The 25,026-nt window shown below is 38.3% G+C and overlaps 1 protein-coding gene across 1 annotated transcript; it reads right to left on the reverse strand.

Moving 5' to 3' along the window:
- Positions 1-1,301: 1,301 nt before the first annotated feature.
- On the reverse strand, positions 1,302-23,736 carry LOC140227727 (putative ATP-dependent RNA helicase DHX57). The gene is given in 26 exon segments (XM_072308137.1): positions 1,302-2,261; positions 3,053-3,196; positions 3,877-3,966; positions 4,317-4,493; positions 5,259-5,396; positions 5,936-6,019; positions 6,493-6,588; positions 7,708-7,848; positions 8,648-8,743; positions 9,532-9,608; positions 10,790-10,953; positions 12,180-12,353; positions 12,791-12,897; positions 13,299-13,405; positions 14,223-14,437; positions 15,215-15,269; positions 15,669-15,802; positions 16,128-16,252; positions 16,670-16,865; positions 17,437-17,558; positions 19,097-19,977; positions 20,517-20,638; positions 22,255-22,443; positions 22,875-23,035; positions 23,038-23,102; positions 23,424-23,736. Coding segments are annotated over 26 exon segments (4,317 nt in total). The 3' UTR covers positions 1,302-2,117.
- Between the last annotated feature and the right edge of the window lie 1,290 nt (positions 23,737-25,026).

Genomic DNA, 25,026 nt, shown 5'->3' on the forward strand with positions numbered 1-25,026 from the left:
AATTTTCAGCGTGGATTTCCCCTTTAACTGGGACTCATTGTAAAATTCACTGGGTCTGGTGACTTACTCAATTTGTAAGTGCACTTGCGCAGATCTTTGCAGGCAAATAAAAAAACAAAAAAACACAACAAACTCAATTGAAGAAAGGCATGTTAAGCTTGCACATACAATATGTAGATTGCTGATTTTGGTTCACTGTCACAAAATTCAGCATTACGTGACAAACGCATACAGCAGAAACCATCGTCTCCAAAATTTGACGACTTCCTAAAAATAAGAAGCTTGCATGCAAGTCTACCAACCAATCTACATTTTCCCCTTGGATTAGAGCTCATTCATTGAGGTCAAACTTTCAATTACAAGATGAACAGAGACTCCAACCCCAAGCACCCTCTGATCTGGAGATTCTCCCGCCTGAAACCCCTTGAAAACGGGAGACTCCAACTTGATGTGCGCAAAGTTCCTTGAGGCCGGGGTCCAGGGCCCGCTTGGGCCCTGGAAGCTCTAATAATTAGGGTTATTGATGCTCTCTCGTGCTATCTAAGGTTTATTTTTCAACATACGAAGACAAAAAGTAAGAAATCATTTCAAGCGGGAGACACAGAGCCAGGGCTGGAGAAATTAAATCTCAAGCGGGAGAACTGGAGATTTTGCAAAAATGGGCTTTCGTCGGGAGATCTCCCGTCGAAAGTGAGAGAGTTGGAGTCTCTGGATGAAGGCAATAGCAAGGAGCATCTAGATCCCTATGTATTGCAGAATCATGGCTAGACCCTGGCTGGATCCAGACCAGTATAATAACAAGATTTATATTTTCATGCACACACTAAAATTTCAGGTTGTGGACCACCCAGAACCATACATGATTTTTTCATTTTCAGCTAGATTCAAACAGATCAATATGTACTCTCATCATGCACCTGTCAAAAGACAGTTAACATAATGGAGAAGCTGATATTCCACTCTGCACAAGTACAACAGTTCAATAATTTGGGGAGCATATGGCTCCGACTCTTTGGTACTTGTGATGCTTCAATATTTGAACATGCACTACAGTATTCCTCTCAACTCATATACAATGTATCTCACTGCTCCTGATTTCTGCATACACACATTAATAACCACATTTAATGCAAATTGTATAATTGTACAATGTATTTGGTTTTCTCTCAATCTCCACTTTTTTTTTTTAGCAATGGCAAAGAGAAATACTTAATGCATACTGACTTCAATATTAGCATACTAGTGGAACTACATTGAGTGTAAAGATATTGTAGGATTGACAGACTTATAGCCTTGTAATACATCTACTTTGTAGTTTCATATTTTCACTTCTGCATACCACAGCCGCAAATTATTTAATTCATTGCTAGATGGAAACCCAGTTGTGACAAATAATTGCACTATACCCAACTCGAAGAGTTGTACTGTTTGTATGTATCATGCCTTCATCTACATTTAAAAAATAAAAGATCTAGGCAATACATTGCAACTTCCTCTTAGGTAAAGCTCACAAAGAGTTCTATTCCCTTCAGTACACAAATGCACAATTAAAAACAACTTCAGTTGTTCATAACATCTCCTTTCCTAGCTCAGTTGCACATCATGGCACTCTTGACGTTATCACTTGCATAGATTAATTGTTTTCTGAATGGGACAGGATTGAAATGAAGTCATTTTCAAATAATTTATTACCTTTGCACACTTGCAGAGCATTCATATAATTCTATTTCATGTGCATTGTAAATTTTAGTACAGTAATGATAGCAATGAAAGATAAATAATAGTGATGATGACAATTATAATAATTTTCATTATTACTACTATTGTTATGATTTCTTGCCATACTTGTGAAGTAAAGGTCATTGGAAATGCCTAATTTCAATTGCACATCTCACATGAGGGACATTAGGTTTAAGTGATATGCCGACTAGTCAAATAAACGTATATATCATACAGTCACTGGAACTCGTAATGATAGGTTTCACCTATTCGTACACTGATTGGTCATGCAAGCAAGATTTATCTATTGGGAAATCCCTATGTGGCTCCCCCATTTGAGCGCTTCAGTCTTCAGTTGTGCGTAAGGAGATGGACATCATCGTGTCAAGAGCCCAGCATCACTGGGTGCTGATGAGCTGCACGATGGCTGCAATGATACGGCTCCCTCGGGGGCAGGTGTTGAGATCCATGTCCGGCTGCTGGATCTTGTCTGCCAGGAGCTGATCCAGCTCCCTGCGTAGTTCCCTCATGAGCTCTCCCACCTGCCAGGGGGGGAGTTGGGGAAGGTCAGGGAGGTCATTTCATGGGATAGGGACTTCTTGGGGGACATTTCATCAACCGTTTTGTCAGATATTTTTTCTGACAAACTGATTGAAGCTACTATAATATTACTACTATATAACATCTAATCCACCGAGAGCAAATTTGTCACAAAATAATATCAGGCAAAACACTTGATAAAATGCTCCCCTGAACTTCATCTCTTACAACAGAATGAATGATGATATAGTCCATGACTGTAAAATCAGAAGTGTTTGCATGCATGAAATTAACAAATTTCGCGAGGAACCATGATTCATGAAACTAAAATGCCCACAAAGTTTTTTGTCTACGCAGTCCAGTAGTTCCTCAACATATCATCTTCATACAATTTCCTCCACAAGAAAACATCAGCTAAAAGTTATATTTGTTTGTGTACATTTTCCTTACAATGTGACTTTTTCTATACAGTCCTTAATAACATTTCAGTCATTTAGCAATAAGATTCTTGTATCAACCGTGTAAGAGTATAACTTTTACACAATTATCCCTTCCATTCCTGCACAAACTGAAGATCAAAAGAGATATTTCTGTCAAAATCAGAATTACTGTATGCTAGACATGTTGAACCATTGTAAACTTTTAAGCAAAGTCATTCTCCCTGAAAAATAGGCTATCTACTTATTGATTAACATCTTAAATTTTCATATACTATCGATAATGCACACATAAAATTTGAAAATGGTACTTTGAGAGAAACAAGGAATTAGCCTTTGAAGACTGGCACAGTTACCTCAATTGATTTGACCTTAAACTGAATCCAGCCAGAGTCGAGCGAGATGATGAACTCTCCGGCTTTAAGGTCAATGTTCAGCTCACAACCACCAAACAGCAGCAATGGATAGACGGACACCATGCTGCAGTCACGAATGTAGACCTGTTTTATAACCAAACACACAAGGACAGTGTGGATGGATGTATTAAAGCAACGACATACGACTGTCACTGATGTACACCTACTCAACATTAAAGACACAAAGATGACATAGACACAGATGATACAGAATGCTTGAGTAACAGCTGTAAACCTGCATCACACCAACTGCAAGTGTAATACAAATTAATTAATACTGCATCATGATGCATAGATGGGTGTACAATTGCTTATTAATTCCATACCAAACTTCCTCTAATGAGTGTTATTGTTGTTGTTGTTTTTTTTTGGTTTTTTTGTTTTTGTTTTGTTTGTTTTTTTTTTTGGGGGGGGGTAGGGGAGTTTTGAAGGTTCACTTCATTGTAAAACATAGTGTGTGAGTGATCTAGACCCTTGTTTCTTTTCTACTCAAGGAGATATCTAGTAATGTAGGAGAGAGAGGAGGGGGCAGAAAAAATACTTTTCATCCTCAGACAAAGCCTGACGCAATGTAACACTTAATTGTAGTTGTACAGTTTTACAAATACATATGTGGCTAGCACAATGCACTGCTGAATCCCTTGCTATGAGCAATAATGGAACGTTTATCTCGTTTAAACTGTGTTGATAAAACAAACGATACAAAACTTTACTAAAAACAGCCTTTAAAGAAGCAAAACCATTGTCTTTAAAAGTATTCTTACCTTCGACGTTTTCACCTTCTCCAAGAAGACAAGGTAGGGGCTTTCATAGTAACGCACTTGGAAGTTGACGGACTTGGGATGGACATTCACCTACATCGAATCAAAAGAACCCAATGTCAAATCATAAGCTAGTGCTGTGATATACAGTGACATTTGTGGCATGATTTTACAGTCAAGGTCATTTATGAGGTCAGTTGGGTTTTTTGAAGAAAAAAAAAATTGATGGGAGAAATTCATTCATTCATGACACTTGTTGCCATTGCAGTATGCAGTTTTAGGTTTTAAGTAAAGCATACTGTTATCATAAGAATTCAGTTTCTCCCAACACACTGATATGACAGCCTCTTTTTGACAGTCAATATTACAACATAACATATAGTTTAAGGAATTTCTTTCCCCAGACAACTTAAAAAGAATCACGATTTATTCCTACAACTCACATAGCCATCATCCTTGGTTTTGAACTTGAGCTCCTGGGCCTTGGGGTTCATGGGGATAGCTCCTGAGCTGGTCAGACTGTACTTGGCCTCCGGAGTGAGGACCTGTACCACGTTGGGATAGAGGGCAGCACACAGTACTGCCACAATCAGCCGGTCATTGTTGGCATTGGTATTCACCTAGCCCAGAGGGAGAGAAGTAATGACACAGAGATGTCAAGATGAGGGTCATTCATGGAAAACATAAAAAAAAAAAAACTTTGTCAATTACTGCTGTATTTCAGTGATTGTCAGGAACAGAAGAAAGCAAATGGCATGCATGGAAGTAATAATCTACACAAGAACAAAGCACAGACAATGCATGATGACATTTAGCAAACTGTTTTGAGCTAGTACTGCTTGAAAATAATACTTATGGACTGGTACATCTGAAAAACAATTTCTTTGCATACATGGTTTGTGGAAGGCTTTGGAACTTTTTTCATCCACACAAGTTGTCAACTTTTAAGCAAATATTCAGCAATAGCATTTCATTAATTTTTGATACGGTATAGTTTTGATATTGATCCATACTAGGGTTGAAAAGGTAAGAATGTGGTAACTAATTGTGTTTGTGATAGCATTGATTACAGTTAAATGAATTTCTATTCACAATCACCTAAATTGATTCATACACAAACAGCTGTGTACACATACTTACAATTTTACAAATCTTTCAAAAAATTCATCATACACCTGACAACTTGTGTTGGGAGGATGGGGAATTTTGCCTATGTCTGTTTTGGACAGAATATACAATGTAGTAAACAATGATGTTAGCATGACAAAAACTTTGAAAATCTAGCCACAAAGCATATTCCTCCTAAATGTCTTGATTTTCTTTGTTGAGTTTCTCCAATATAACATGACATGATTAAACACACAAGGAAAATGATAATGTAATACCTGAGGATGACAGGCCTTCAGGATCATGTCCCCAAATCCATTTGACTTCCTGTCCATCTGGCGGGCCGACATCCCCACATCCACAAAGCCAATACTGCCGAGCAACTCAGCAAACTGATGCTTCATGCTGGCTATCATCTACACCACAAAAAAGCAGGCAAGTGGGACTGAAAACAGATATAATCTCGCCATGGGTTTCTATCCTAGAAAAGGACAATTAGAAACTTCCTCTACTCTATTTCATATCATCATTTACCTCAGTGAAACTGCTTACTACCTTTTTTTTTTTTAATTATAAGTTTGTTTCATTACATTCTGCAAACCAACACATGAAAAATAGTCCATGACAACATGAAACATCTATTGCAACGATTGTGAACTACATAGAAATTGAAAACAAAGTTTCTCCTACACTGAATTTCATGAAAATCATTATCTCTTCTTTTCTTTTCTTTTCTTTTCCTTTCTTTGTTGTTTCTACCTATATTTGACTCATTGGACATTTCTTCTTGAGAAAATATTTGATAAAGCAAATAAACAAAGTTTTAATGCTAGACATTTTCTGATTATTTTCTGAACTGAAAAATGTCTGGTATACTGTACATGAATGAAACTCTCTTTACTGTAGATAATCTTTCACAGATACTTCTTTCTCCACACATTAAAATCATACCAACCTGAAGAGTCTTCACTGACAGAAAGTTCTCATGGCAATATCTGTAACCAAAGTAGTTACTTCTGTCCAGTGCAGTTGTCCAGCCCTATAAAGTCAACAAAGTGAACAAGACAAATAGATGAATAGATGGATAGATGAATAGATAGATAGATAGATAGATAGAGAGATAGAGAGATAGATAGATAGATAGATAGATAGATAGATAGATGGATAATAAATAATTATCATCATCATGGTACCCTTGTTCAATATCCATGTCAAATTCAAATATGCACCTACGAAAGGTTCATTTTACCTCAGCCTTTGAAAAAGCAAAGGTTCCATATAATATGAAGACTCAAACTAAGAAAGTTATAGTGAATTTAGTGCAAATGAGTTACTTATATATTCAGTTGGGATCTTGAAATAACCATTTATGTTATTTGGAACAATCAACTTCTTTGCCAACTCGACTATACCAAGTAATACATGTTTCCTTATCCTGTTCCACACTTGAAATTGCTACCATGTAGCTTTGAGGAAAAACATTTTTATGTTCACACAAGTTCATGCGCTGACCTTGTATGCCCTTAAAAGTGTCAGGTGATCACTGTTTCCAACAGCGAAGTCCAGTCGCTTCTTGTCTGCCTGGTCTCGCTTGTCAAATGGTGCCATCTATGGGTTGGAGATAAAACGTAGAATATCATCTGACCAGAAATGAACACACACAACATATCTCAAGCTAAATGAATATGCAAGAATCCACTATTTAATGTAAACACCCTTTCCATGATGAGGGAAACAACTATGACCCTAGCAGATTACAATCAAGCAAGCAAACACTAATCAATGCAAAGCAAACACGCACTGTAGCTATAACTCTTTTACAGGTTGGCAAAACTCTTTTAGAGATTGGCAAAACAACAAGGGTACTTAGTTGATCAGAAGACATGTAAAGAAATACATGATATCTAAAATTTCATGAAGAAGACAGAGCATGAGTAATTAAGATTATACAATTCATAGTATACTACTCTAATGTGGGGATTAAAGTCAATGTTTGTTGGTGTTTGCAAATCTGTGTACAAGATATAACTGAAGTTAGAAAACAGACAGAAAAAAAAAAAAAACTAAACTTACAAAAGGTGATCTGTTGTAGCTTGCAAAGCTATGTACTGCGATATAACAGAAGTTAGAAAAGAGACAGGAAATAAAAAACAAAACAAAAACAAAACAAAAACAAACTATACTAACAAAAGGTGATCTGTTGTAGTTTGCGAAGCTATGTACCAAGATGTAATTCTCGGTATCACCAATGCACAGAAAACTTCTGCGCATGCTGAAGAGCTCTGTCACAGATGCACTGTGGTATTCCTTGTTGCCCTTGTTCGCTTCCGGTTGTCTCACGCAAGTCGCAGTTCCCATACGATTCAATGGAGTTATTTGTCTGCTTGTCCGTTGTTACCCCTTTTTGTCTTGGCTGTAATTCAGCTTAAAAGAGTTAAAAGTTTGTAAGTTTTACTGATTTGCAGTCACTAGAGTCATGGTTCACCACTGCAATGCTTCAATGTGCTGGTCACATGATGGAAAGCGAAGAAATCTTCAACAAGAAATACCTCTGGATAAAGACAGAGCGTGACCTGAGTGCATGTACAGCCAAAACCGGGGCAAGTTTGTCCCATGAGCTATCCCATAATGCATCTTAAATACTGCTCTGCGCACGGCACCTAGGTATTGGCGATACCGAGAATTGAAGTAAGAAAATAGACAGAGGGAAAAAAAACCTGAACTTACAAAAGGTGATCTGAAACTGAGACTAGCAGCAATGGTAAGTACAGGGTCCAGGCACTGGAAGATGGCACCAAACAGCATCAGCTTGCCAATACGGACATCGACAGGGAGAGAGGCCAGATGGTAGCCCAGAGAGGTCAAATCCTGGTGAATAGTAAAATTAAAAATGGAGGTAAAGCTAAGGCTTATCCTCACATGATCCCAAATAAATAACACAACAATATCACAAAAAGTAGTTGTCATCAATACATTGTACATAGAATCTGTATGGAACTTAAAATATCACTGCTTGTCTTATCAGAATTATATTGCATGGTATTAGACATTAATTTATAATCACAAGTTAGAAACAACAGTCAGCAAATGAGAGTTCAGTTCATGAATACTTATTATATTCATTGATTTACACTTGAGAGATCATGTACTGAAGTATACATAGTGGAGGTTTCTGCACAATGTGTGAAGAAGAGGAAGAAATTAAATGATTTCTTTATTTGTATTCAATTTACAAAATATCTACAAACGCTGTACACACATCACAGGTGTATCACATAAATATTTCTAAGAAATGATGCAGTCACTACTGTATACGCCATACCACTAGCGAGTCTAAATTTGTGTGAATCGGGACTTCCCGACGATTTTGCGAGTGGTTAAATTTGCGATCGTGGAGTCTTGTACTACACGGAGAAGTGTATACGTGTACGTCACATTCATATCAAGATCAGAGTCACTGTTTTCATGTGTCTTTAATTTCATGAATAGCACCTGACTCGTGAAATTCGCGAAAATAAAAACCTTGCGGAATATTCGGCTAATACAGTATTTGTGTCTGTGTTTGCACTGCAAATTCTGCAAACACAAACAAACTTTGTACTGCCATGCAGAGTCTACATTTTTGATACCTATGACAATAAAGTCTGTTAAAGTTGTATGAATTTACCTGATCCACTGAAAGAGCACCTAAGTCTTGAAGTCGCTGCACAGCATCATCAATACTTTCAGTCTTCGGCGGCTCCAACAGTTTGTTGAGAACGTCCTTATAAGAACAGAAATTGAAATAACTTTTTAATACATCATTGAATACCTCAAGCAGTTTGATATGACAGCACATACCACCAAAAATATAGGCATGATGTACTTCAGTTGTGCAAGAAGTAAATCGCGAGTGTTGAAAGTCACATGGTTAGATTTGTAGCTATTTTTAAGCCATGATACCATCAATGCTGTTGAAATTGAAAAATTTCCCCTTCAAATGTTAATTTAACAGGTCATTCTATTTCCGGATTCTTAAAAGCATTGTTTAACATTTGCAGGTGAAACAAAAACCCAGCTTTAGTGCTTCAAAATAGTTCTAAAATGTGAGTTAGGGATAGAAACAACAACTGTAAAAGTTTGAATCAGTATAACTGATTTTAAGTATTGTTAAATACCCGTACACAAAATGTGAACAATAGTTATAATAAAAATGTTCCTAGACTAACCATCTACAGTTTCGGTTTAGTGAGAAAAATAGTAATATCTCCTTACATTTCAGGCTTTATTGCCGAGTAGGATGTTTTGTGATACAACTGTCCTACATTATGCAATAAATGTGATATCTTGAACATCTTTTAAAATCTCTGCTCCCAATGGTAAACAGTGCCTTTAAAATGATAAGAATATCCATTAATCGCCACAAACTACATGTTACAACACAATCTGCTAATCTTCACATGTCTAACTTCTCTACATTCAAAATGGTGTTAACTGACTTTTGTTCTGTTGACATGAATTGAGTCAGCCTGAATGGACTGATTACAAGAAAATATTTGGATGAGTGCAAACCTTCACATGGTATCCCTGGAATACATCCAAAATCTTAATCCTCAGAACAAGTTGCTCCAGGGGAATTCGCTGGATCTCTGTAAGAGATTTTTTTTTTTTAAATAAAGAATTGAGGGAATAGTAAACTACTGTATACGCCGTTATTTTCGCGAATCTTCGCGAATCGACGCCGACACTTACGTTAATGCTAATTTCGCGTGTTGCTAAATTCGTGATCCAACTGCAATTTGCGAAATTCGCGAAAATTAAACCCTCGCGAAAATAACAGCTTATACAGTAAATTGTAACACAAAGAGACATCCATCAAATCAATCCATCTACGTGTATCTATATGTATCAACATGTGCTAATGAATATAGTCTGCATATTACAATATTCATTTTGCCATTTGCTTCAACTGGGGTATATTTCAAGATGTGGACAAATAGTTTCAACCCTTTGTTTACATAAAGCAGATATACTTTGAATTTGGTATACATGTATGAGAATTCATCATATCATATACCATATCATATTCATGAATATGACATATTACATAGCCTTCTCTACTAACTCACCAGGTATATTGCAAGCCTACTTGGTAGTGCGGGATGCCATCATTCACCTACCGAGAGAGCATTCCTTGCCACTTAACTCAAATTCAAGATTAGTCTACATAAATCTTTTACATCTTGGTAGGTACCTATTCCACTTCTATGCAAGGTGCATATGAACATATTGTTGCATTATCTATGTGCCAAGCCATTTCATTGGCATGAAGATAACTACCCCAAACACTAGTGTTATGTTTACTGGTATGTCATTCCCATTCATGGATGGTAAGCTTCCGGAAATCTGTTCTGATTGGCAAAGAAAGTACAAAAAGGGGTTACGACCACCAGTGCCAATGCCCATACTGTAAAACATGATATTTTTGTGGAATGACATTTTCACAAATTGGAGCCGACGGCTTTTTTCACAGCACACAATATTTGCGAAGTGCCTCTGGCATTTTATGCACATAATGTAGACAAAAACTTTTGCCTGCATTTTAATTTCGCGAATCTAGGCTTTCGCAAAATTTGTCATATCAAAATGCATGCAAACATTCCTCGTTTTACAGTATACAAGGCAGGGCAACGAAACATGGACAATAGATATAGACACCTTGCCCATGTTTCAATTGAAATCATGTCCACAGATTATCCAACACAAAACAAAACAGATGATTTGCACGTATTCTGCTTTGCTTTTTCCATCATTAGAGATCACGCCATACCTGGTTGCTGCTGGTCCCGAAGCACATGTCCAAACGTATGGTTCGTGAAGAGATGGAAGCACACACCTGCGGCCACACGACCTGCACGACCTCGTCGCTGCATGGCATTAGCCTTGGACACCCAGACTGTTTCAAGTGACTCCATACGCTTGCCCGAGTCATATCTGCAAAGAAGGGAACAGAGAGATTGAGACAGGGGGACAAAGGGCGAGGAAGGAAAGAAGATAATACAGAGGAAAGGATAAGGAGAGACAGATAGAGAGAGAAAAAGAGTAGGGAGAGGAGGGGAGGGTGGAGGAAAAGGAGAAGAGCAAGAGAGACAGAAAACAGAGAGGTGAGGATATCATGCAGCTCTTTCTTCAATCATTCATAACATCCCACCTGCTGGCATATAACAAATAAATAGATACATACATTTTTACGCTGCACTGCTTACATCAAGACTATTGGTAAAAGTGTGCATAGAGTACTGTATACGCTGAATATTTCGCAAGGTTTTTATTTTCATGAATTTCGCAAGTCAGGTGCTATTCGCGAAATTAAAGATACGTGAGTATTAAAAATGACTCTGATCCCGATGTGAATGTGACGCACACATATGCATTTCTCTGTACAGTACTGTTCTCCATGATCACGAATTAAACACTCGCGAAATCATCAGGAAGTCCCAATTCGAGAAAATTTAGACTCGCTAAATATATGGCGTATACAGTACCGGTCATTTAAGTAGAAGCTCCTGTTTACAGGTCCTAACTTATTTCTGACAAAACTGACCTGAAGATAATATTTGGTGTAAGAACAGGAGGTGTCATATCAGAATGCAAACCGCAAATGAGCATGGCAGAAAGCATAAAGTAATACCCAAAGTTTAACTAATATATTTTGTGAGAATTCAAGGTCTCTCTTAGCCATCTTGGTATAAAAGAACAAATCAGTTTGATAACTCATCACATAATCACCAGGAACAGAAAATTATGGTATGGTTGCCCTTTAAGTGCCAGTTCTAAGCTCATTTACATCTTGTTTGACAATCCCTCTGATGTTTGAAAGAATGAGGGCTCCTTTATTTCCAGCTTGAATGAACATTTCCTCTTTTGTATTCATTGAACAATCAATTAAGCATTAAAGAAGAAAAAGCAGTAGCATGTCATGTGAGCTTTTTCAAATGGCAAGGAATAAGTGAATTATTTCATGAAATAACACAACGATCAATAGCATACTGAAAAGACGGCAAACAAATTTACAAAAAAAGTGTTACATAAAACCCAAACAGACACAATCCATCTGATTGTGGGGGAATTCAGGAACTTCAAGTGAAAAAAAAAAAGTTCATTGATACATTAAACAGAAAAAGCAACAAACTTAAGTGTCATCCTGTGGGACTACAAACCTCTTCTCTTTCATTCTGCCAGCATCAATGACATAGACAATATCATCAATGGTGATGGAGGTTTCAGCAATGTTGGTTGCTATGACGATTTTAGTGACACCTTCCTGTGGCTTGTCAAAGGCTGCATTCTGTTCATCACTTGATAGGGAAGAGTGCAGCGGTACCAGTTTGTATCTAGTGGAAGAGATTAAACAAATTCATGGGCATAAAGGAAAGCAGAAATACGTGAAATATTTGAATTTTGACTACAAAAGGAAACTTCTCCAATCTTACCCGTGATTGGTATCGAATTCCTTCACAGCAATGCATATTCTTATTACAGAAGAATCAAACGACTGGCTTTAAGTAGTCATTACATGATCAATTCTCACAATCTCATCCATGAATCTATGTAATGATGTACACTAAAATAAGGCCCCAACAAAATTTTGTACTGTATATTACACAACAAAAGTTGGTATATTACAGTGTGGTAGAGGTATGCAAATCTTTGAATCTTTGAATGACATAAAAGCTACCCTGCTTTTAAAAGGACAAACTAGCAAGCAAACACAAATACAATAGGGAAGGTAACCAATCAATGACTTCTATTGTAAGAGAGCATCACTCACTTTTTCTTTTTTCTTGGTCCACATAGAGAGCTCTGGAGCTGTTCATACAAGTCTGATATTTCCCCCATGCCAGGCAAGAAGATCAGAATAGCACCATCCTTTGGATACTAAAATAGGATACATCCAAATGATACAATAGTAAACTCTGAGGTACAGGAATCCTAGGTAAGATTAGTAAGACGGTACAAAGTAAAGATTTTTTTTTCAGCTACAGCTAAAAAAGCAACAAATAATATCCCTATACATCCCTCCCTGTACTCAAGGCTTTATATGCCTCCTGTTAAATAATTGTACATCATCAGTGCTGCTTTGCAATTTTCCCCTTGTGGTTTCCCAAAACTAACAGATTTTCCAACATTTTAACAAATACTAAGGCTGTCAAATTTTCGAGGAAATGTATAGAGCACAGTGTGAGGTAATCCTTGCTACAATGAGCAAAATAACTTAAAGACTTAACTGCAGTTTGAGTACACAAATGGAAATTCTTTGAAGAGAAGGACAGACTTACTTCATGATCTCCATCAACAATCCATTTGACAAGCTCCTCTATAAGGTCATTGTTGAGTTTCTCTGGGTCAATGGTGGCAAGAGTCTTGATGGTTGACATTTCATATTCTTGACACAGAAGGAAGAAAAAAAAAAAGATATATTACTACTAGTAGTTCACATTTATAAATGCTTGATTTTGATTTGCACATATGAAACACTACTATAGTCTGCTGCATTTTCAAATGTGAAAAATGAAACACAAAGAGATAAAAAATGACTTCAGCTATATATGGCTGCTGCATTCCTTCACAGATAACAAATTGACACATTTCAGGAATATTTACACAGTATAAGTGGACAAAAAATTTGGAACACTGCTTCATACTTTATGCCCCATATCCATGAACTTTTGATACCAGCAAACCATGACATCAGATCCTCCTCTAGAGCAGTGTATGTTCATAAGTCCCAAGGATCAAAGATCATTTCTTGTCCAAAATTACACAAGCATTCTGTATTTTTTTCTTGCTGTTGACACTATAGAACTTGTCCTGGTTGTTTACTTTGACCTGTTGATCTTCACTGACATGATGTCTATATGTACATATATCCTACTGCATCTATATAGTCATTCTAATAGTCAATCATACACAAGTTCCATATCAGGGGACAATATATGAAGCCAGTATTATCCTCTGCTATAATATTCCTGTGAGCTTTCTCTATTTGATCATTCTTCAAATGCCACCAAGGAGTATATCGCAGCTTAACAAAACATAACTTCTTTGATGTGAAATCGAATACAAGATTAGGCAATCCTTCACGTAATTTAATTCATTCTTGTCAGGTACCTGCATGCTCAGACAAGGAGATTGACTTGCAGTCAATTTTTCTGACCACCAGATGTTGAAACTACAGAGTAAATGCTGCCACAACTATTTACCTGAGTATCTGAGAGTCATCTGAGGGACAGTCAGGTTGGAATCTCTGACGTTATCAGCTGCTGGAGTGAATGTAGTTTGAGCGAATGCTGCTGCAATGTCTTCTTCGAGGTCAGCATACCTGACCTTGCCCAGTGCCCTTGCAGATGCCTCTGAGGGCGCCGCGTTGCTTCGTTTGAGAGGTCTGGCTAGCGGGGAATTCTCATCAAGGACATACCTACAAATGACAAAGAGAACAAAATGATATAGCTCCATCTTGTTTGAACTAAATTTTCACAGTGATGCCAACAAATTTTGTCTTCAAACATGAATTTCTCTCTCTAGGATTTAGCTATCTCTATTGTGATCAAATATGTGATTGTATCTATGGGTAGTGTGTACATTTCTGGGCTATTTTGTAAAGAAAGAGAAAGATGGAAGAAATGAGCATGATTGTGGAAATGATGCGTGTGAATTTCTCAGAAAAAAAAAAAAGCGAAGTTGATAGAAGTGTGAGACTGTTGCTTCATACAACTCAGTTGCTTTTGTTCTGTGGACTCGCTTTCAATGTGGCACTTTTAACTTCTTAAATGATGCACAAGTTCTAAAAATAAATGCTCATGATATTGCAGGCAAATTTGACACAGTGCTATCATGCAGACACAGCATGCACCTCTGCTAACTTCTTTCTATACATAAACTTCAGCTACTGCTAGCTTACTTTGACTGTTGGTTTTTGTTTTTGTTTGTTTTGTTTTGCTTTTTGCAAGTACCTGTGATAGCTAGAATGAAAGATATATCAGTGTTGAAAGTTATAACAACTATGGACAATTCTACCTTTTTATAGGCTATAAATTAATGAGTTAACGACAACTAATCTTGACACTGCTCTTTTAGGCTCTTCTGATAATGCTTGCGTATGGTAGTCACTCCCCTTATTAGCAATGCCGAGTCCAGAAACAACATGGGCAGAAACAGAGAAAAGATAACTTCAAACTGATCTCCCCAAACTTACCCAGTAAACTCTATGGCATCCTCCAGAAAATACTGGTCAACAGGAAACGTTTTACCTGTATATGATTTGAAAGAGACTCCAGTGTGACTAAGACATATTCTTCAGGTCATGAAAGATGAATTTCAGGAACTTCAAAATGGAACCAGATATCTTATATTAAGTTCCTATGTAGAAATCAAAGCATAACTTTGCTGGTGTATAACTGCTGAGAAGGTGCTGCACAAAATAAGATCACAAACACTTGCTTCTCTCATTTGTACTATGTAAACTAGATTCCCTTCAGCAGTGGTTACTACAACATTGTAACATTTAAATGTAAGTCTTTATATCAACTGCAGGAGCTTACTGAAAATTACTAGTTACGCTGTGATGAATTGTATCTTGAAATCCATACATATTATATATCATGCAGAGCTATATGAAACAAACACAAACTTTGTTGTTGGCCACATACCAGGTATATTTATGACAGGGCAGTTAAAGAAGTACTGAGAGAAGAGATCTGCATTCAGTGTGGCGCTCATGAGGATAACACGTAGGTCTGGTCGCTGGGGAAGCATGTCTCGTAGCACCATCATCAGAAAGTCACTAAACGGGAGAAAAATGCAATCAGAGGCAAAATGTACATTACTGGTATTTAAATTGACATGAAATCAAGGCATAACATACATGTAATCCATGAACTAGCACCTCATCAAACCTCCATACATGAAACATCAAACTTGAAATATAAGAAAAATTCAGATGTAAAGGAGAATAGGAGTGTGTTCTTAAGTACATACCATAAGCCCTTGTCCCTTACATTGATAATAGTGCTGCATGCAAGCAAGTAGCAACCCAAGTTCTGAGTGGTCTTTTCCTCATTTGTAAGTCTTATCTACAACCATTAACTTGTAGAGACCTTAGAGCTCACCTCTCTTCACTTCTCTCATGGACCTCATCAACGATGACATGACTGACCCCACTCAACTCGGGGTCACTCTCCAGCCTCCGTAGGAGGATCCCTGTGGTGCAGAAGGTCAGTCTGGTGGACGATGACTGCAAATACAACACGTTTCACAACATCAAATTCATGAACACCAAAATTTTGAAACCTGGATATTCATTCAAGTTTATACATGCTTTCACAATTTCTAAAAACAAGATGAATTCTCACTCATTTAGATATTAAAAAAAAATAAGTGACACAACTCGGGCAAATAAATTGGCTAAAAATGTTATTGACCAATTTTGCTATGTGTGTCAGTGAATCTTAAAACAAACTTAGTTTCAGTTATCTGAACAATCCACATTCACCAAAATTGAAGGCAGGATGTAACTCATTTGGAATGCAGTTTTTTACAGAAAGCTTGTAGTGATCTGGCTAGTAGCCCTGGAAGACTTTCATCTTGATTTTTGTCTCTCGTTTTCTGTGCAGACGGTTAAAGTGACAAAACAATCGTTGTGTTCACTGACCTGTTTATTTTCTAGTCTGATCTGGTAGCCTACAATGTCTCCTATCCTAGTGGTTCTCTCCTTGGCAACTCTCTCTGCCACAGCCGTAGCAGAGATCCTCCTCGGCTGGGTGCAGATGATGTTGCAGAGCTCCGGCCCTTTCTTCTTCAGGGATGTATCCAGGATGAACTGTGGTACCTGTGTAGTCTTGCCACAGCTGAGTTTCACAAGAAATCATATGTGGCTCACATGTAAGCACTGGTCCAGTAGTGTTTAGTGTGTTTGGTTTGCAAAATGTCTTGTTACAGGTCTGAGCTCTAGCTCTTTCATGGAAGTCCCTAAAGCATGATTAAATGATTACTGCTTCTGTTTGCACATGTGACGTGCAAGGTGTACGGGCAAGAGCACAGAGTTAGTCTAAAACAGTCCATGATAGTGAATAAGTATACTCCTACCATGGTGGAAACTGTGTGAAAAACTATTTACATTTCAGATGAATTATAGACTATGAAGTATCAAAATTATTTGATTAACAGTTTTGAAAAACTATAAGTACACTAGGAAGTATGATTACTGGAGGACTGGGTTTCCAGAAACAAATTAATGGGAAATCTCACAATAAGTTTATATGATTTATGATTTGATTTACGATATAAATATGTTGGTTTATGATTTGCATGATAATGCAATACCTCGCCTCTCAAATCAATGTTCAGATAAATAGGAAAGGAGTTGGGGGCTCCTATCCTAAAGGCAACATGGAATTGACAAAAAAAAAGTTTATTCACCCTGTAGCTCCACTGACAACAAGGACCTGATACTCATCCAGGGTCTCCAGGATGTTGTCCTGTTCTTTCCATGCTGGTAAAGTCTCTCTTCTTCCCATCATTGCTTTGTAGGCACTGCTGGTCTAAATCATAAGTAAACAGACATGTACATCCATGAAAAATCATCAAATGGAAATGTATACTACATTAACAGAAACAGAGAAACATGGACGAAGGGAACTATCCTTAAAGTGCACAAGAGAAATACGGATTGAAGGAAATTCTTTATTGTCTTCTAAATTCTATCCTCCAGTGATTAGACATGACAGCACAAAATGTAAAGGAAACCTCAGCTGTGCTAGTCTACCTTCAATACTGGATGTTTATGGAAATAATCTTGTTTTTAAATCTGAACTGAAGCAATGCAGCAAAAAAACAAACAAAACAAAACAAACTAGAAATGTCGCTATGGCAACTGGTATGCCTCCGCCATAATGTATGATTCTCCTAATAGGTCTTTAGTACGTCTTGACAATGTGTGATGACAGTTTCATCTAATTGGCAAAATATCAAAATGACAAGTTATACTGTGTTGAGTGTTCCCTTTCCTTGAACTAGACCTGTTTAATTGGATGAATGGCTAATTTTCTAAGAGAGCATGCATTTGGGGATTTGAGGACTTTGACTTGACTTTTGACCCTTTTATAAGTCTACACATTTAGTAATTTTCAAGGTATAGAGAAAAAAGTTTAATTTCTGTATTAAATGGTAAATTGTTAGCATTTTGACCTGGTCTTTGACCCTTGACCTTTGACCCTATGACCTTAAAATTCCTAAGAGACTCACTGTCAGACAGAACATGCATAGTTTCATGATGATACCCTGAGCCACTTCCCAGATATGGAGGAAGAAGTGTAATTAAGCACTTTTGCTTGACCTTTGACCTTTGACCTTTTGACCTTTGACCTATTTTGGCCAAAAACTTCCAAGAGAATCTCTATTTGGTAATACATGTATACAACAAGTTTCACGAAAAATCCTGCAGGCATTGCATAAATATGATGGAAAAAGTAAAATTCAATGAGTTGACCTTGACCATTGACCCCTGATCTTTGACCTCATGATCCTAAAATACCCTAGATAATCACTGCCAGTTAGTATATGCATATGTACGATGTTCCATGAAGATACCTTGAACCATTTCTGAGATATGGAGAAAAAAAATGAAATTTTAACATTTTCACTTGACCTTTGACCTCATGACCTGAAACTCTCACTAGAGAACTGTTATTGGGTAATACATGTATACACTAAGTTTCAAGAAAATACCTTCAGGCATTGCATAGATATGGGAGAAATAGTGAAATTTTGAGCATTTGACCTTAACCTTTGACCTTGAGCATCTGCACCCAAAAGTTGATAGGCATAACTTCACCCCTTCATACATATACCTGCCAAGTTTCATTACGATACCTCAAATGGTTTTTCAGTTATGCTGTCCACAAAATTGATTACGGACAGGACGGACAACCCGAAAACATAATGCCTCCGGTGACACTTCGTGGCAGAGGCATAAAAACAACATAATACAGACTTATCAAACAAGAGGACTAAATACCCAATTTTACTCTATCATTGCATTGCTAGGAAAAAAAAAAAAGAAAAGAAATAAAAAATGAACCTGCGATCTCCTGAATTGGTCTTTCAACCTTCTGTTATCCTTCTCCTCATCTTTTCTGCTCCTCTTTGGTGGTACATACAGGCTCTTTCCCAGACTTTTGGCTCCATCTCGTCCTGTTAGCACTGCAGACTGCTTTTCAATTTCCTTTGAAATTTCGGCAGATTGGCTACTCAAGGGCTCCTCCTGGATTTCTTCACCAGCAGCCTCCGATGGCTCATCATTACCATCATTCACTTCCTCATCTTGCACTCTACTCTTGGAGGCAGATGACTTTGATGACTGGAACCTGACCAGTTTTTCCACCAGCATGGCTGCTATGTCCTCCTCATCCTCCAAGATGCCCACGAGACTAAACACGGCGGGACTCCCACTCGGGGCCTGCTCAGCCGCAGCACTCGCCAGCCGCTTCGTCACATTCAGGCACCGGACAGTCTGGAAGTCGGGGTGGGTGGAGGAGAAACCTATAATGGGTGGTTCCCATGGATACAGGTTATCTTTGGGAAATCGGATCTCCAACAAAAACCACTTGTTATCCTCCACAGCCTCAGATGATGCTTGTTCAGCTGCACCGTCTTTGGTGTCCCAAAGGGGGTCATGGAAAAATTTGCACTTGCTGCCAAATTTACAGTGTCCCTGCTGGTAGAAGTGGCACACATTTCGCCTCTGCCCACTCGGTGGGCCTCTCCTTTCGGTCCTTTTTTTATTGTTCACATGGGTTTCTTTGAGGCACCTATTGATGTGTGAGAGCTCTAACTTCATGGTCCACACATGGTTAGGTATCCTCTCCGTGAAGTCAGAGCCATAAATGGCACTTAAGGCAAGGGCTTCTTCTTGTCTCTGTTCCAACGCGTCCTCCATGGAGACACTGTCATCAAGTGCATCTAGACAAAGAGAAACAATACCACATACAGGTAATTAAACCCTTAACATTAAACATCAAAGAGCAGTCTGTGGTGAGATAACATATCCCTCATTTCACTTCCAAGACCTTCAAGCACCTCATGAGATATATTTGTATGTATCTTGTACACATAATCCAAAAATATTCATTTCTAGTCTGAAATACACTGTATGTGCTAATACCTTGTAAGGAAGGCAAAGTTCAACTGCACACCTCACAGAAGAAATTTTAGAGGAGTTGGATTTCTTTGATTATAAGAAATCCATCGAGTCGAGAATCAAGGCTGTTCTGTAAATGGTAAAATTCATCTTATCTTTCATTGTCCATGGATCCTTCTTGGTTTTAAAGAAAATGTCAGAGACATGTCATCACTTTACCTGCCTAATTTCTACTGACACAGGAATCTTTTAAACCATCGTCAGCAATACATGATGCATGTGACTTATCTTCTGAATTCAGATACAGTGAAGAAAATTTGAATTGTTGAAACACTGAATGTATAGCTCCTTTCATGGCTACCTTTATCTAATGTAAGTTGCAGACTCTTTGTGAAATCCCGATAGAGTTGCTCAAGGGCCAGCCCAGCATCTCCATCATTCCCCTCTAGAGCCTGCATACACTCCTGCCTTGGGTAACCACACCTGTTGAAAGGAAGACACAGTGTGATCAGTGGCCTACAAATACCGATAAAGGCCCTCTGGCTTAGGTCTATATTGCACATGTTAGATCTTCTTCCAAGACCAACAGTTAAGCAAAGAGTGAATCGTGCAAGTGATTTACACTCCCAACAGAGCCTGTATGGACATGGGTTGGAATTCTTTATATGTTAGAAATTGGTTCCTATTTTTAATTCTCTATCAAAATGGTAATGGCCAATCAGCAAGCTTATAGTTAAAATGACAATTATAGCCTATATTTGGTACATAGATCCTACGCAATTGAAGATGAAACACTCTGTTTTCATTTGACACGGCACACACAAGTCTTCCCCCTGGATACAGGAAGAGTGCGACATACATAGATTAGTGCCTTGCGGGAATGCTATTTATATGTTTCATATGGGGATACTATTATACCATGATAGGTGACCGTGTAATCAATAAGATGCCATATTTCAGTGCATTAAGATGATCACTTCATCAGAATGAATAATGATAATATATCACTAATCATAATCAAAGTTTGCAATCCAAGATACCCTTTCATGAAAGAAAATACACACCTCTGTAAGTTTTGCAGCAAAATAAGCACACTCTTATATTTGGAAAAGGTAATATGCAAAACTACACACAATTCTGACACAGAAAAAGAACAGATATTGATAGCAGAATCTCTAAACTTTCTAGTAAAGTAGTTTTCAGTTCAGTAATACTCGAAAACAAGAATTTAGGCCACAAATGCAGGCACAGTTAGTGTTCATTTTGGGCACCTGATATACCAGGTTTCTGTCTATATAGTTGACGCTACCATCTGGTTTTGTTATGGCATGCAACAATTGATTACCTGTTTACAATGCTACCAAACTATATTCACTGTACAGTGTATGTCTCTTTTCCTTTGTAGTTGCACTTGTAGTTTTACTGTACACATCTTCAATGACCTATCAACTTAGACCTCTGTGAAATGAACACATAGTCTACATACTGTATATCATCCCACTCTACTCTATCCTCAGTTAACAGGGCTGCCAACTCTCACGCAATTCAACCAATTTTGACTGTCTCACTCTGATAAACGAAATCTCACGCTAAACCCCCAAAATGGAATGTACATTACTACAAAAATAAATATATCTCTAAATTCTCTGATATTCTGAATATTGATATGCCCAAGCCCAAAATTTCGAGATTTTCCCACGCGGGTGTAAAGTTTAACCAAAAATAATCGTTTCCAGTTCGCGCGCAAAGACGAGCTATTGGATTATGATTGGTTTCTATCTCTACCACGTGAGCGTAGCTTGTACTTTTGGCAAATAACAGTACATGTATGGCTATGACGTGTGCTTTACATCGCTTTACATACACTGACTGTGTACGTAGTACATGTGTATGTACGGCCGCACAGCAGGCCGCCAGGCGCTAGCCAGGATCAAAGGAGGTCGCTCCGCTCCCTCGCAGTGTCTCACGCCAAACTCTCGCTCATGGTTGGCAGCCCTGAGTTAAACATGAATTGGACATGAGCTACAAGCTGTAGCGTGTCTTGCTTTGTTCTGTTCTTGGTTTAGGCTAGGCATGATGAGACAGTGGAGCACATGTACCTGATCAACTTCTCAACTGCATACTTGCTGAACTGCTGTTTTTCTTTCTCTGCATTGCTATCACTTCCCTCTGCCTGCCAAGCAACCAGAGGACTGAACACAGATCCTGCTGCTTCTACTACTAGAGAGTTATCATCAGTCCAAAAATGTCTAGCAGTGTCATAGTCCAGCTCCTCATAATCCTCCTCACTGAAACATTCAAAGGAAAAAAGAACCACATTGTCGATCATAAAACCATTGTATTACACATCTCAGTGTAAGATTGCCCCCTCGGAGTATCCTAACTGTTAAATAGTCAAATCCTTTTATTGTCAATTGTTCAATTCAACAAATTTGTAAAAATTTACCGACATTGTTCATTTAGCAGACTAAGTACAAACAAAAGGACTTTTGTTGATACACCTTCCTGCTTTGTCAGAGTTGAATTTACATCAATTAAAATACAAAATTTCCATGATTTTGCTTACAGGTTTGCTGCAACGAGACAAGACTATCAAAAATTCTGTGTTGCAATCTAAATGTAATAAGAATCTTATTTTTGATCTACTTGCTGCGAGTGAATTCTGCAAAGAAAAGGCAGATGAGGAAAGAGCAGTAATCTTGGCAGTGTCATAACTCACTCAATGTCAAAGTCCATTTCAGTTCCATGCAGTTCTCTGAGGACATCCTTGACCAGTTCCTGATTCTCATCACTCATGTGGAGGGACTGCATCTTGACCTTGCTGGAAGGATGGGCTCGTCTTCTGCCTTGGTGAGACTGGTTGTAGCTCCTTCCACTATAGACAAAATGAAATCACACATAATAGATGGTCTTATCATCTGTCTGTGTACACTGCTGCACTGATATCCTTGCAGCCACCTTTCCATGTGATAGTTACAAATTCAGTGATCTTATCATAGTGAGACTGATCCACAGTATTCTCTGGTGAAGGGCAAAGGAAAAAGTGTACCAAATTTGCATCAATCTTTATACCTTCACCCTCTTTGGGACACTTCACAAGGCTAAAAAGCACAATACACAAATCAACTGTCTGTAGTATTGAGACTTGCAGCACATTTTTAAAAAATCAAATAAGGCATAGTCTAAAACATTTTTCTTTCTGCTATGTTGTACATTGATTGACATTCCTGATAAAATGAACAGATATTGAATTACCTTGACGAGCTACCTGATGAGCTTGTTTTCTCTTGCCGAGGCATCAACACAAAGTCATCATCGTCATACATCATATCAACGCCTTTGCCTTTCCTCGCACCAGTCTCTGCTCGTGGTCCCTGGGGCCTTGCCCCTCCCTGCTGCCTCTGCTGCTGACCCCCTTGACTGCCAGGGCCACCTCCCCTTCCTCTGCCTCCTCCTCTGCCTCCTTGCGACCCTCTACCAGCCCCTCTTCCTCCTCCACCTCGACCCCTTGGTTGATTGAAGCGCCCACCACCTCGATTGGGTCTACCCCCTCTCTTCTTCACAACTGTTGGCTGACTCATGATTCTGTCCTCCCTTTCACTGATAGATACCAAAGAGGTTCAAATGAAACAGGATAAATGTGACATGAAATGTAGGTATTTTCAACTATGTCAGAATGTTCTCATGTTTGACACTCTATGAAGTACTATTTGCAAAATGACATTACTTCCACGATGACATTTTGCAAATAGTATACCCGGTATTATTTGGATAATGATGTCACATGAAAGCAATTCTGAAATTGTGTGCAGCTTTGTAACATCACTCTGTCACCTGTGAAATGTAACAATTTCTAGCAGAGCAACTGTGATGTCACAAAACAATTTTGATTTTGCGCAACATGCTTTATACATGTAATCCGAGAAATGTAACAATTTCTAACAAAACAATTGTGACCTTGAATCTTGAAGAAGTAATCCCTGTTGCAACTTTTCGTGGGAAGCTATACTGGGATGAAGTCAAAAAGCAAGTGAGCACTGCTCGTACTGTCACTCTGTGAAACGTACATTGTACCATTTTCGAACAAAACAATTGTAATATCACAACTAGCAGTTCTGACAGTGTGCTGCTTCTGCGGCTGGTCGGGCTGTCTTAGGGTAAGTGTAGGGTTCCTTCACGACATTGCATAATAGACATGACTTCTTGCCTCACATATTTTTCCATTTTCCCCTTCTTTTGTTTACATTCTTAATTCAAAATATAAAACAATATAGATCTATGCGGGAGTACGCCTACTTTGCTTAATTTTGAGTTTCTGGTTAGAACTGTTGTCTATGTATAGGCCTCTGTGCCAATAGTTTAACCAGAAACTCTCAAGGCAAAGTATTTGTATGTAGGCTCCCTAGAAAGGCCCCTTCTCTACTAGAAATTTAAACCCCTAACGTGTTTAGATCTATAACTTAGACTGATTTTTGTGCCTAACGTTAGAAAGAGAGGGAGAGAGAGGAGAAGAATTAATTGGAAGCGAGGGGAAGAATATAATTTTTCAATGAGAATTATGCTTGAATAATGCTTACAAAAACTACATTAGATGAGGAGGAAGTAAAAGTAATAGTCTATGACGATTAGGATTCTCATGAACTCTCGCAACGTTGCAGTGCTAGTGCTACTGCTAGCCGGTAGGGGGAGCGAGTATGAGCGAGCTGCACATAACGTTTAATAGGCTTCGCCTGCTCGCCGGCTGCCACGACAGCCCCGCCACCCGTATGCACCACGCAACTAAAGCCGGTACATCCCGTAAATCATTACCGTCATTTACATAAACATGCATGTGCACTTATCGTCAAACATCCATGCAAGTCATAAGTTAC

The sequence above is a fragment of the Diadema setosum genome, chromosome 1 (assembly GCF_964275005.1).
Source record: "Diadema setosum chromosome 1, eeDiaSeto1, whole genome shotgun sequence".
NCBI classification, from domain to species: domain Eukaryota; kingdom Metazoa; phylum Echinodermata; class Echinoidea; order Diadematoida; family Diadematidae; genus Diadema; species Diadema setosum.